The sequence below is a fragment of the Pipistrellus hanaki genome (genome assembly GCF_964339955.1).
Source record: "Pipistrellus hanaki genome assembly, chromosome: 3".
NCBI lineage: Eukaryota > Metazoa > Chordata > Mammalia > Chiroptera > Vespertilionidae > Pipistrellus > Pipistrellus hanaki.
The window spans coordinates 156,350,800-156,364,525 of NC_140505.1; the positions used below are offsets into that span (position 1 = coordinate 156,350,800).

Sequence of the window (13,726 nt, forward strand, 5' to 3'; positions counted from 1 at the left end):
AATATTATCTTATGCCTCTCTAAATAACTGTTTTGCTATTCTAAAATAATAATAGCTATATTTATTGAGCACTTTCACATGCTATATGCTGTGCTACGCCCTTTTCATTACCTCATTTAATCTTACTCTTCACAAGAACTGTAAGTACTATCATTATTCTTATCTAGAAGTCGTGTATGGCCAAGAAAACTAAGGACCAAGAGTTGTGAGATTAGCACAGCACACAAGACTCTTCAGCCTCTGAACCTCACATCACATTCTCCACATCTCTAGCCTCATTCCCCTTCACAAGGCCTCATAACTACACGGAACTTCCCTTCAGTCTTTCTGAATTTTATGTTCTCTGCCTAGAATATGCTTCCCTCCCATCTGCTGGACTTCTGTCCCCTTCTACTCCCCACCTCATTTCATGTAACAAATTCTTATTCATCCCTCAGTGGTATTTCTTTATTCCTTCAAAAGTTTTAGAGTGATACTGTGTACTAGAAATTAGGAAGGCAGCAAAGAACAAGAGAAACAAAGTTCTTATTCCCACAAAATGGAGAGTCTATCAAAATAAGACAACTATTTCACAAGTAATTTCAATAAATAAACAAGGATAAATATTAGTGGAAACATACAGCAGGGGATCAAATAGTTGGGGAAGAAGTTCCCTGAAGAAGTTGACTTTAAGCTAAACGTCAAGGATGAACAGGAGGCAGCCCTGGGAACCGGCAAGTGAGAAAAAATGTTCTAGAGAAAGAGAAGATGGAAAATCAAAGTAAACAAATTTAATACGGTTAAAACTTCAGAGCAGAACAGAGAGTGCACTGAGAAAAGAGACTGGAGATATTTGATAGACGTCTCAGATATAACACATTGGCGGAGCTCTAGATTTTCTTCTTCCAGTCTTCCCAATCCCTGTAAGTGGTGTTGCCATTCATTCAATTATTCACGACAAAATCTAACATGCTTCCTGGAGACTGCTCCTTAAGCCCCAAATCATATCCACCAATAAATCCCATTAGCTCTACCTTCAAAATGTGTCCCAAATTCAACCACAACAACCTATCTACTCCACAATTACCTCAATCCAAATCACTATCATCTCATTTGTACTACAGCAACTTCCAAACTGGTCTGTGGAGTTCCACTCTTTCCCTCCTAAAGCTGGTTCTCCACACAGCGTCACTGGCCTCTTCCAGTGTGATCCCCAACTTAAAATACAAGCCAAGCCAAAAGCCTATAAGCCTTTACAAGATCAGGCCATTGCTTACCTTTCTTATACTACAATAGAACTCTCCTCTTTGCCCACTTAGCTCCAGCCATGCAGACCTTTTTTCCTGTTCCTTGACCACACCCATAAGCTTATTCTCACTTCTGGGCCTCTGCACTTTCAATTCCCTGCGCCAACAATGCTCTTTCCCCATCTCAGCAGGGACCTGCGCTCTGCTCAACTGTCACTTCCCCAAGGAGGTGAGATCTTTCCAGACAGACTATCTTATCCGACCCTATGGTCACTTCTCCTCCAATTCATCATTCTCAACATCCTGAATTATTTTTCGTCAAAGCACTAATCACTACCTAACATTGTGCTGACATTGTTTATCTATTTATAGTTGGACTACCCTCAAAGTATGTAAACTTCAAGAGGTAAAAGACTTTTGCTCTATCCCGGTATATAGAATATCGCCTAGCACACAGTAGGAATCAAGTATTTATAGGATGATAAATTAAAAAGACGTGTTAAGCCCCAACTGGTTTGGCTCAGTAGATAGAGCATCGGCCTGTGGATTGAAGGGTCCCAGGTTCGATTCCAGTCAAGGTCATGTACCTTGGTTGCAGGCACATCCCAGGTAGGAGGTGTGCAGGAGGCAGCTGATCGATGTTTCTCTCTCATTGATGTTTCTAACTCTCTATCCCTCTCCCTTCTTAAAATATATATTTTTTAAAAAGACATATTAAGACTACCGTGTTTCCCCGAAAATAAGACATCCTCCGAAAATAAGACCTACTTACAGGTTTCCTTCTGAGTGAAATATAAGGCAACCCCCCGAAAATAAGGCCCCCCCTAGGCTCTGTCTCAGAATGCTATTGCTAAACATGAGAGATTTGGTCCACTGATTCAGAAAGAAATGGAGTCACAAGAAATTCACCAGGAAATTCAGGAATTGGATTGTTATGATGATGTTCCAGAAGATGATGACTTGATTGTCATTGAATAAATGAGTAAATTCTTGATACTGTAGGATTCAGTTTGTCTGGTTTGTGTTGACAACTACCGTACCGTATACAGGTAATAAATTTCCTTTATTTTCATTTAACAATAAATGTGTACCGTATTCTTCTTCATAGAAAAATAAGACATCCCCTGAAAATAGGACCTAGCGCATCTTTGGGAGCAAAAATTAATATAAGACACTGTCTTATTTTCGGGGAAAGAATTTATCATTTATCTTAAAGCAATGAGAACTGCCTGTGAGTTTCTGAATAAGGGAGTGGCAAGATAAGATTTGCTATTTGAATGCCTCACTCTGGCCTTTGTGAGAATTCAATGTAGGGAGCAACAGCGGAAATAGTAAAGGAAAGTGGTGTAGTTGCAGAAGTGAGAGACGGTGGCCTCGACTGGGCTGTGAGTAGTATGAGGATCAGAGATCTTCGAGAAGGCAGCACGGACAGCACCAGGTGTAACAGGACAGAGCTTTTCTCCCGCGCCGCGGGCTCCTCCCCAATGCTCCTACACAACCCCATCCTCGCTTCTTTTCAGGCACCTCGCACTGAACCGTCTGCGTTAACAAACGTCCTTTTCCCTCGATCCCTCCGGGGCGAGAACGGCGCCGGGCATCCCCGCCGTCTCTGGGTGAAGGTCACCTCGGTGTCTGTTTGAATGAAGGTCATCCCGTTTGGCGGCATGGCTAGGCCTGGCACTCAGAGCCGCAGTTTGTCCCGTGGCAGCTATACGTTTCCCTTAACCCTCGAGAAAATCGAGGTTCAACACGCCCTGGGAACGTTACCGAGCACAGTCACTAGCGGCGGGTGCCGGCGACCGTGGGGCAGACACCGAGGCGCGCGGGGCCCGGAGGGAGGGAGGGAGGGAGGGAAGAAAGGAGAGAAGGGCGGGCAGGGTGGTGGCGCCCGGAGGCCCCGGCGCAGAAACCCGCGGCTAGGAATGGGGCGACACCCGGGCAGCGGGCACATCCACAGGCACGGCTTTCCCACCAGGCGAGCCACGGCCCGGGGACGGGGACGGGGACAGGGACCCCCGGGCGGCGCAGGTTCCACCTCGGCGGCCTTCACGGATCGGATATTCCGCCCTCTCACCTCCCCCAGAGCCCGGAGGGGACGCGGCAGACACTCACGCGGGCCTGCCTTCCCGGGGAGAGTGGTCGGAGACACTGCGGTGGAGAAGGCACGCAGGGCCCTGGTCCCCGGCTGCAGGCACAGCCACGCGGGGAGCGACGCGGCCGCCATGACTGCGAGGACGGCAAGGCGGGCAGGACAAGTGTGACCCCGCTCCTGGGGTCAGGCCTGAGGCCGCTACCGCGCATGCGCGGGCAGGACAAGCGCGCTCCCGTTGGTCAGGGGGCGGGCCTGAGGCCGCTACCGCGCATGCTCGCCCGCTTTGCCCCGCCCCTGGGCTGCAGAAACAAGATACACGTGGGTCTGGGAAATCAGGGACAGGGTCAGAAGTGCACCACAGAAAAGAAAAAAACAGTCATGAAAAGGAAGCAAAAACGCTTAAAAAATATATCGAAGCAGTCAGTCCAAAGGCAATTGCAAATAATGATCGACCTAAGGGATGGGAGAAATGTCTCTCACAGAGGGCAGGTGTGGTCTGGGCGGGACCTCATAGGGCCCGGGGTCTAGCCTAGAGCCCTGCTCTTTTGCAATGGCTGCTTTTCTACAGGTTCTTGCATTAAAGAATGTGTTCAGCTAGTACAAGTGACACATTCCAAGGGGAAGGCAATATCTGATAGTTAAAAGGATACTGGATGAGGACAGTGGGAGGGTGGGTAAGGGGGGGACAAGGGCCTGGGATGGGATGGGAACCAGGTGGAAGGGAGGTATTGGGGGGAGGGGGAGAGACCGGGGACATCTGTAATAATCTGAACAATAAAGATTTTTAAAATAAGGATACTTGACTTTAAAACTTGGTTTCGCCATTTCTAGGCTGTGTGAGCCTAATACAGTTAACATAGACAAACATCTGGGTACAATATTGGTGTATAATGAGTATTATGTCCGCATTGGATATAACTGTTTTTAGTGATTTGGTTAGCTCCTTTGTAGATCAGTTTAGGATTACAAAGAGTCACTATTCATCAGGACTTAGAATATAATGGTCATTCTTTTTCATGAGTCCCCCACTCTCACCCCCAGTATGAATTAACATACAATCCTTAATAAAATTATTCCCTATTTTGCCCTGGCCAGCTTGGCTCAGTGAAAAGAGAATTAGCCTGTGGACTGAAGGGTCCCAGGTTCGATTCTGGCCAAGGGCACATGCCTGGGTTGCAGGTTCCATCCCCAGTAGAGGGCGTGCAGGAGACAGCCAATCAATGATTCTCTCTCATTATCGATGTTTCTATCTCTTTCCTTCTTCTGTCCTCTCTGAAATCAATAAAGAAATACACTAAAAAAAATTATTCCCTATTTTTTTCAGCTGGTATGTATAATATTTAATCAAAGTACAAAATTATAATAAGAACAACATGGAACAAACACAACTGACTCTTGGTAAGCATACAACCGGTGGAGCAGAAGTATGCAGGTGACCTAGGGTATTCTACCTATGAGCATTCAGTGCACATGGGCATCAATCAGTATGTGATGGGAGTGGGGTTGAGCTGGGAGTGGGGGGGAATAGCATGATAGGGACTAGCATTTGTTGACGTGTGTGTGTGTGTGTGTGTGTGTGGTTAATCCTCACCGGAGGAGGGTAGCAACTGAGGTATGTGCCCTTGACCTGAATCCAACTGGGACTCTTCAGTCCTCTGGCCAGTGCTCTACCCAGTGAGCCAAATTAGCTAGGGCAGGGAGAAGTGTTTGTAATAATCACCATTCTCATCTCTTCTGGCCTCTTACTATCCATTATTGTTCCAAAGAAGAAGTATTAGATGTATTAGTTTTTTACAGCTGCTGTAACAAATATCACAAACTTAAAACAACAGAGATTTATACTCTCACAGTTCTAACTGTATTAGGCTCACACAGCCTAGAAATGGCAAGGATAGAACTTCAAAATCCAGGTGTAGGCAGGGTTGGTGGTTCCTTCTGGAAGTTCAGAGGGAGAATCTGTCTATGCCCCTCTCTTAGCTTCTGATGATTGTTGGCAATTAATGGCATGCCTTGGCTTGTAGACACATCAATCCAATCTCTGCTTCTGTCTTCATATAGTGTCTTATCTTCTCTTATTTTTAAGATGAAAAGTATGGCGTTTTAATCAGATGAATATGGAGTTTGAACTCAGGCTTTGCTTTTTTGTGTGTGTGATCTTGGGCAAGTTCACCTAACATTCCTGAGCTTCAATTTCAAGGAAAATAGAAACAATAATATCTTCCTCAGGACCATTGTGATTGAATTATATTTCAGAAGGTGTAATCTAAATGGTGGCCATAGGAACTAAGCTCAGAGTCAGCACAGCAGCCACTTTTTCCTCTCTTGAATTTGTATATTTTATTATAATAAAGTACAAGGCCTATACTATAGAAATTTAGAAACAAAAAAAAAATTGCATTCAGAGAATTCTCAAATTCTGAGGAAGGTGTTAAGAGACTTAGGTCCTCAGTTTACCTTCCTATGCTGTCTTTGTTTACTCTTTCTCTAAGAGTAAAGTAGGTAGATATGATTAGAGTTGATGGAGCCAGAAAAACACTTATTGTTTTCCCAGGCATCAAGTACAATAAACTTCATTCTATATTAATGTTAAAAAATCATTTGCAATGCTATCAACAGGCAATAATAATAACTGGTTCATGCAGTCTAAAGAGTAAAGCATACTCTGGCCATGTGGCTCAGTTGGTTGGCCATTGTCTCATACACCAAAAAGTTGCCAGTTCTAGTCTTGGTTGTGGCACATGCCCCCATTGTGGGCTTGATCCCTGGCAAGGAGCATGCAGGAGGCAGCCAATCAATGTTTCCCTCACATCACATCGATGTTTTTCTCTCTCTCCTCCTTCTCCCTTTCTCTCTTTCTAAAAATCAATACAATTTTTTTTTAAAGAGTAAAGCAAGTACTATTGTGTACAAAGGATTTCCTAAGAATTATATAACTTTTTAATTGGAAAAGAAGTTAATGTGCAACCATTTACTATGATAAAAATCTTTACTTCAGCCTTCATGAGCAAATATCCCAACATATTATAGAAACAAAACTGGTTTCATAGGCATGTGACTTGCACTTAGAAGAGCCCTATGCTTGGTGAATGCTCTGCTGTCCATTTTGAAATTTTTCATAATTTTTGAACAAGGACCCCATATTTTCATTTTATTGTACATGGGCATTACAAATTATATAACCAGTCCTTGTGTAGAACAATTTTAAATATTAAGGTGTTTTTAATAATGGGCTTTTATTATACTTAAAACCTAGCTTAATCCAATGACTTTTTGTCTGAGCTATTAATCAAAACTAATTTCTTTATAAAAAGTAAGTGAACTAAGTATATCTATTCACAAGCATAGTAAATAGACAATATGCAAATATCCAGGTATGTGGATGTACTTTGAGACCTAAATATCCATCAAAACAGTATTGGTTAGCCTGGCCAGTATGGCTCAATGGTTGATCAATGTTTCCTTCTAGCTCTCTCTCCATCTCCCTCTTCTCTCTGAAATCAGTACTGGTTCAATATATTATGGTTTATACAATATAGAATACTATTTAGATGTATGGTTCTTAATCCTATTTGAACATTAGAATTACCTCAGAAGATACTAAAAAAAAAAAATGGTTTAGGGCCCCTCCTTTTGAGATGCTGATCAATTGTTCTAGGTGTGTTTCGAGCATTGGTGTTTTATTGTTTTGTTATTAAGTTCCCCAAGTAACTCTAATATGCAGACAGACTTTAGAAGTACTGATGTCAGCCTTAAAAAGAACCATGTGGATACAAGTCTATTAGCGTGGAAAATGGTCATGATACCTAAGTTTTTAATGTTAAAATGCATTTATGGATCAAATGCTTCCATTTGTATAAAATATTTTAAATATACAGCACAGGTTCTGGATGGATAAAGAGCAAACTAAGAGGGAGTGGCTATGGCGGGGGGTGAGACTCCTGAAGACTTAGCTTTCCACACTTCTGTACTTTAATTTTTATACAAGAATGGAGATTTTTAAATAAAAGAATACAGTATTACTTATTTATTTTATTTTTATTTTTTCAGGCAGGACCAATCTATTTTATTGAGGACCTTCAGGAGAAGGTTGACGTACTGGGAGGACAATGAGATCCAATGTCTTGGCCCGGCCAGATCTCCCAAGTTTCACAGACACACACACACACACAGCTCTATTTTTTTTAAATCAGAAAAATCTTCACATTTTTATTTTAATTTTTAAAAAAAATATGGTGAGTCTTTTATTTATATCACCCAGCTGACTGTAACATGAAGACTTACAACTAGTCCTAGACTTCAAAATCTTGGTAAGCTTATACTTTAGTATAGAGAATGTCACAAGCATTATCTTCTTTGAATTAGTTAAAGTAATTCCCATTTTACAGGGAAAAAACTCAAAGAGTTAAGCGGATAGACTTTGCTCTTGAGAGAACTGAGACTCAAACCCACATCTGAGTCCAAGTTGAATACTCTTTTTCCTATGCTACACCAATGTCTTGATAGCTTATTCTACACAATATTGCTGCAGACAGGGGTCACTATATATCAAGGTAACATTAACTGGGTATTACAACCTTCTAGGAACAAAGTAGGAAGAATTGTTTAACAGCTTCAAGAGATGTCTCCTCTTACTAAAGGCAGAGAGGGCTTACATGCCTTTCTTGATCTTTTGGTTTCCTGGAATGAAGAAACATGAAAGGCAAATATAGTTTCACCTTTGCATATATTCATAATATTTAAGACTTTTGGAAATACAACATTCTAACTGATATATTTCATACTCCCCATCCAATCATCAGCTGTTTGTTTTTAACCTTCAACTAGTTCTAAATCTGACCTCTTCATCCCTCCTCCTCTATCACTTGGGTCCAGGCCACCCTTTTCTCTAGTTTCCTTTCATAGCTTCCTACCTATCCTTCTGGGAGCTGCTTTCACTCTTTCTTCTCTACATTCTAGTAGTCTCCATCCAGCAATTAAGTGAAGCATTTAAAGGGTCAGAGCAAGGCATTTTTTCCCCATATCACTCAGAATAAAATCCAGTCTTACCAGTCTGATCTGCTTGATGTGTTTGCTGGCTACCTCATTTCCTATTACTCTTCCCATGGCTCACTCTGCTCATCCGCACCAGCCTCCTCTGCTATGCCTCAAATATATCAAATACACACCCTTTTCAGGCCTTTTGCAGTTCCCTGTGCCTACAACACTTTTCCAGATACTTGCACTGATGCGCTCCCTCTTAATCCAGATTTCTACTTGGCCCTTTTCATTGAGGCTTAACTACATCATATAAAATAGCACCTCCTTCACTCTCTCCTCTTACCTGTGCTTTATTTCTCTTTACAGCACCCATTATATTTATTAAATATACATTTTAAACATATGTATGTATTTTTATTTTCTGTCTTTCACCATTAAGAGGGAAACTACCCTCAACTAGGACATGGTTCCTTTTACTGCTGATTGTCAGGGCATAGAACACGGCCTAACATAGGCATTTAGCAATCAAGTGTGAATAATCTATCTTCCATTTACACTTCTAAGCACTCGTTGCTTCTACCATCTATAGGAGTAGGGGGGGAACTATTTTTCCTCCCACCCAGTTTTTGAAGCAAAGAAGGTTTTTATGTGTATACATTATCCTTACTGCAAAGGCTAAGTAAATGTTTAGCATTAGTACAAGTGATTGTTATATGAGTTTCTGTGTTTAAATCACAAGAGAAGGTAATACTCAAGCAGATCCCAAAGTGAATCCCACCGGGGGGTCAGATTCCAGAGCCAGCAACGCCTCCCTGGACATCCCCACACCATTGCTCTGCGGGGAGGACATCAGCACCCTGAGGCCAGAGACCACATCTGAGGAACTTAGCAGCTTTGGCACAGCAGCCATGGCTGTTTGTAGCTTCATTGGAGTAGTGGCCCTCATCCAAGGCCCTGAAGAACCGGAGGCGCGATTTTTTAAGAAACAACTGAGGCACCAGACCAACTTTCTCCACAAATCTTTGGCGCTTTCCTGCCATGCGGATGCCATATATTCCAATACGATCAACCTGGCTCTCTGGAAAGAGGATGACTTTGCTGTCTATGCCAACATGTCCCCTTTTTGATTGCCCCAGGAGGACATTGCCAGAGCACGTGGAATACACCTCCACTGTATTCCCCTGATGGGAAGCCGATGTGATACCCCAGGGTAGACCTGCACCCTAGCTGAATCCGGATACAGCTTTTGCTTTAGATGTGTGTGTGTGTGTGTGTGTGTGTGTGTGTGTGTTTTAGAAAATGCATAAAACATATTCCGATGAAAAAAAAAAAAACTACACAGAAGAAGCAGTTTGAAGTGACATGGGAGTAAGGGCAGGGGTCAGAGGAAGAAAGCAGTTTGAGATTTCACTTAGTAGTCCTGAATTGAGACGGGTGTTGTTGTAAATGTCATTAAACCTGTTCTATAGTCCTATGCACCACCTCACCCTACCCATCTCTCACCCACAGCAGTAAAGTCACTTTTACACTTTCAAGAGCTAGACTTGTAATATCAAACAAAGACTTTTTTTTTTTTTTTTTTTTGCAAATCAAACGTTAAGGGTGATTTTATTGTTCTCTCCTCCCATTTTTATTATTGAGTAAATAAATGAAAGAGTAATCTTAATTGTCAGTTTTCCCGACAACATGGAAATCCCCATCCATAATCATGACACTAATATGTTTTGTCCAGGTGATCATTTCATTCAGTGTGGGAGAGGGAGGGGGAATTCCATGCTGATATTTACTAGGAGAAAATATCTTTTCCTTTTCATCTCACAGGCCAGTCTCATCACACAAACCCAGTTCAGAGGATGCTAATATATGCCTTGCCCACCTCTCGCAGCCCATCTTTCTTACTCAGACAGTTTCCAAGCAGCTCTCTAACGGAGACACAGTCTTTCGTTTGCAGGACAAATTGTGCCACAGCCTTCCCTCCTGGCAGACGGCCCCTGGCCATCTCCCTTTTGACGCTGTCCAGGACAACCCCCCTGATGTCTTTAGGCTTTCCTGGCACCCCAAAGATGAGAAACAGGCCCAGACAATCCTCTCCTATCAAGCTACAGAATTCGTCCAGCTTTTCAAATCTGCTCTTCCGGGAAGACTCTGTCCTGGATTCTGGAGTGGAGGACTCACAAGGCTTAGACGTGACAGGAGGAAGAGAAGACATAGGCAGAGTCTGTACCGCCAGCTGGAGCCTTATCTGCTTATCAGATCCCCAAAAGGTCCAAATCCAGTCTGCCCCAAACAGGAAGGCTTGGTGCTTGGTCATCTTGGTGGTGGTGAGCCACTCATCCACGCCCTTTTCTTGGCAGAAAGTGACGAAGTGGATTAAGAAGATCTCATTCAGAGTGTCTGGAGCCGGGCTCAGATTGCTCAGAGGGTCTTCAAATCCAAGGAACTCCTCCAATTTCTGAGCGGCATGCGTGATAGCTCCACTGAACACCTCACAGACGCTGAGAACCTCTTGGCTGTCCTTGGGAGACGGCTGTTGGGACTGTTTCTGCCCCATTTCCTCTGCACCCAATCAATACCGCTTCCAGATACCAAACATGCGGCCTTTGTTCAGAATGACTTCTTTCTCGGAGTGAACGTCTTGCAGTGAAGTCGTATCTGTGAATGTGGTCCCAGTTTTCTAACTCCGCAGCTTACTTGGTGTAGCTACTAAGCATATATGCATACAACTAAACAAATAGCTCTCCCTGTTTGCCAACTGGGTGTGTTTTATTCCTGCCGGATTACTAAGTGAGAGATACTAACTTTCACAAAAAGCATCTCTTCTTCTCTGGTTATAGTCACCCTACTTTTCCTATTTGGTCATTTTTCCCCAAGATATTCTGGATCTTTCCAAATTTCAGTTCAATTAAAAATATCATTTAATTCCTTAAAGAACTATATACTTTCTACAACTAACTTCTTTTAAAATGTTCATTAAAAAAATTTTTTTTTATAGGTTTCAGAGAGGAAAGGAGAGGGAGAGAGAGAAACATCAATGACGAGAGAGAATCATTGATCAGCTGCCTCCTGCACGCCACCCACTGGGGATTGAGCCTGCAACCCAGGCAAGTACCGTGACTGGGAATCTAACCATTACCACTTGGTTCATAGGTTGAAGCTCAACCACTGAGCCATGCCAGCTGGGTTCTACAACTAACTTCTTCACATCTGCAGGCGAGCCATTTCCTTTTGCTTTTCCAGGACCCTCTCTGCCATGACTCCTCACCTCCCAGCTCAATGGCTTGTGCTTCCTTCCACACAAGCGTTTCTCAAACAAACGTCTCATATTTCTACCTGTTGGCACATGCTATGAATCCCACACAAAGTATTTTATGGGAGTTTGTGAACTGTCAGGAGTTTGTTATTGTTCTTTATATCAGAAATAAAGCCTACTGGTTATACTGAACAAAGGGAAATAAATTAACAGACACTAAAAATATGAGGCAATTATCAGCTGACTTTATTTCTTTTCTTAAGGTGATATCAGCAGTGTATAATACTTTGTAAATAAAATATATATCATCAAAAAACTTTTAACCTCACCACACAACATCAGTTATGCTACAATGTCCTGAATAAAGAATATTTGGCCTCTGTAACAGTCTCCTGGTATTTTAACCAGGTTGGAATATCCAATTTGTTTTTCAAATGGTGACATATATCCACATTAAAATAAAACACAAGTACATTAAGAGTCCAATACAGTTACCAAATAATGAATGGTAGGGAGCAAAAGATTATTGTTAGCATCAAATTATTTTAGTCATGAATAAATAGTAGTGTAGTATTATAGGCTCCTTGACGAAAAGCTTGGTAACTTGCTGATAACTTGAAAGATCGTATCATGACATTCAAATATAGTTTGTAAGTAAGCCCACTGGTACTGAACTGAACTGCCCACCCCTACGCCAATTTGTGAAAACCAGTCTTTACCACAGTTGGCTATCATGGTAATGATGTAGTACTGAATAAAAAAATAGAACATTATTTCTGATACCCCTAAAAAGAATAATAAACTGTGACAGTTTGTGCTGCAGCTTTGTATATTCTTTATAAAGAATATTTTGGCCCTGTGCTATGGAAAAACATGAACTACATTTTATTATCACAAGATAGGCATTCTTTTCCAGCCTCAGAGTTATTAAACTCTGATTGAGACAAAATGTTCAGACAGATATTCAGCTTTTTTTTAAAAAAGGATTTCTTCCATTCATGGGTAGTCTCAGCAATGTACATTAGTCAGGCTGCTGGTATTTTGAGACAATGGTCTAATCTAGCAAAGAGGAAAATAAGAAGCTTAATACTGTAAAGGTTTTTGTTTTGGTTTCTTCAGAAATCATTTCTACAAATTTGGGGGCAGCTTCTGAATGCGTTCAGGTTAACAGAATGTAAACGTTCCTCAAGTTCTTCCTTATGAGTTTAAAATAATCCAAGATTAAGGATGAAATTCTTTAAAAAAAAAAAAACAAACCAACAATGAGAATGTGATGGGTTATCGATGAAGAGTTGTTTCATATACACTAATTTAGTCCGAGTGCTCAACATCATTAAAATTCGGTTGTGGAGAAAGAAAGAGTATCCTGACCTGGCCAAGAACCAGCTGGCATATGAAAAATTGGATCACTGTATTTTTTTCAATGTGATCTTTTTTTTTTTTTTTTTACCATCTTCCTTAGGTGTGTCACAAAATAAAAGTTCTATGTTCTGTGTACTAAATATATACATATATTTAGAAAAATATATAAAAACAGGACACGAGGAGGCAAGTGGAGGCATGGCTGGCTGGCATTTAGTGGGCACGCTGGATCTTAAAGAGATCCCACATACCGATTTTCAAAGCATGTGCTCGGCTGCAGTGGCCACCGGAGAGCTCCCTCTCTCCCAAGCCCTCCATACTGTGAACATGACCGGAAACACTACAATAAAGTCCTCTCACGGTAGATGCAACACTTTAAATAGAATATATCACAGATTTTTACATTAAATAGAGGAGAAACAATTATACTCTCATTCACCAGTGTCTCACTTTCTGTGGCAGCTTTAAAATAGGCACAGATGCCCTGCTTTCCAGTTCCACTTCTAAATGAGCAGACGCGGATTGATAAACCATACACCACCCGCTACTTGCTGGATGTACTGTGAGTGTAGAAACAAAGTGGAAAGAGACCAAGGGCTCCTCATGCTCGTCCAGATGCTGCGGTCAAACATTCGAGTCTTCGTCAGTAATGCTGGTGCTGGGGGACCGGGCAGCGAAATCTTTAAACATGTCGTCTTCCTTTAACATGTGCTGGGAAACAAGGAGAGGGAGTCACACACACTGCGCTCCATGCACAGACCCTTGGGGTGACTTGCAAACGTATTTTTAGAATGAGATTCGAAACTCATTTCGCCAACT

The 13,726-nt window shown here is 42.0% G+C and overlaps 3 protein-coding genes across 30 annotated transcripts in view; all 3 read right to left on the minus strand.

The window, feature by feature from the left end:
• MRPS35 (mitochondrial ribosomal protein S35) overlaps positions 1 to 3,526 on the minus strand; it is a 30,984-nt gene extending 27,458 nt beyond the window's left edge. Inside the window, exon 1 of one of the 2 annotated variants that reach the window (XM_084877256.1) lies at positions 3,339 to 3,526. In XM_084877256.1, coding sequence (XP_084733382.1) covers positions 3,339 to 3,450 — 112 coding nt within the window. In that variant the 5' untranslated portion in view covers positions 3,451 to 3,526. Of the gene's footprint in view, positions 1 to 3,300 lie in introns of both variants that reach the window. The other variant, XM_084877257.1, reaches the window with a different exon arrangement.
• A 6,358-nt stretch (positions 3,527 to 9,884) lies between these two features.
• REP15 (RAB15 effector protein) lies at positions 9,885 to 11,156 on the minus strand. The gene has a single exon (XM_084877266.1). It carries the CDS (start codon positions 10,844 to 10,846, stop codon positions 10,142 to 10,144), a length of 705 nt encoding a protein of 234 aa, XP_084733392.1. The 5' UTR covers positions 10,847 to 11,156; the 3' UTR covers positions 9,885 to 10,141.
• Positions 11,157 to 11,768: 612 nt separating this feature from the next.
• PPFIBP1 (PPFIA binding protein 1) overlaps positions 11,769 to 13,726 on the minus strand; it is a 178,663-nt gene continuing 176,705 nt past the window's right edge. For all 27 annotated transcript variants that reach the window (XM_084877212.1, XM_084877209.1, XM_084877210.1 and 24 more), the window contains one exon: positions 11,769 to 13,618. In XM_084877212.1, the coding sequence (XP_084733338.1) occupies positions 13,532 to 13,618 (87 nt within the window). In that variant the 3' untranslated portion in view covers positions 11,769 to 13,531. The remainder of the gene's footprint in view (positions 13,619 to 13,726) is intronic.

What these genes read in the sequence shown, in the direction of transcription:
- REP15 (XM_084877266.1), bottom strand. Translation starts at nt 10,846, where the DNA reads ATGGGGCAGAAACAGTCCCAACAGCCGTCTCCCAAGGACAGCCAAGAG.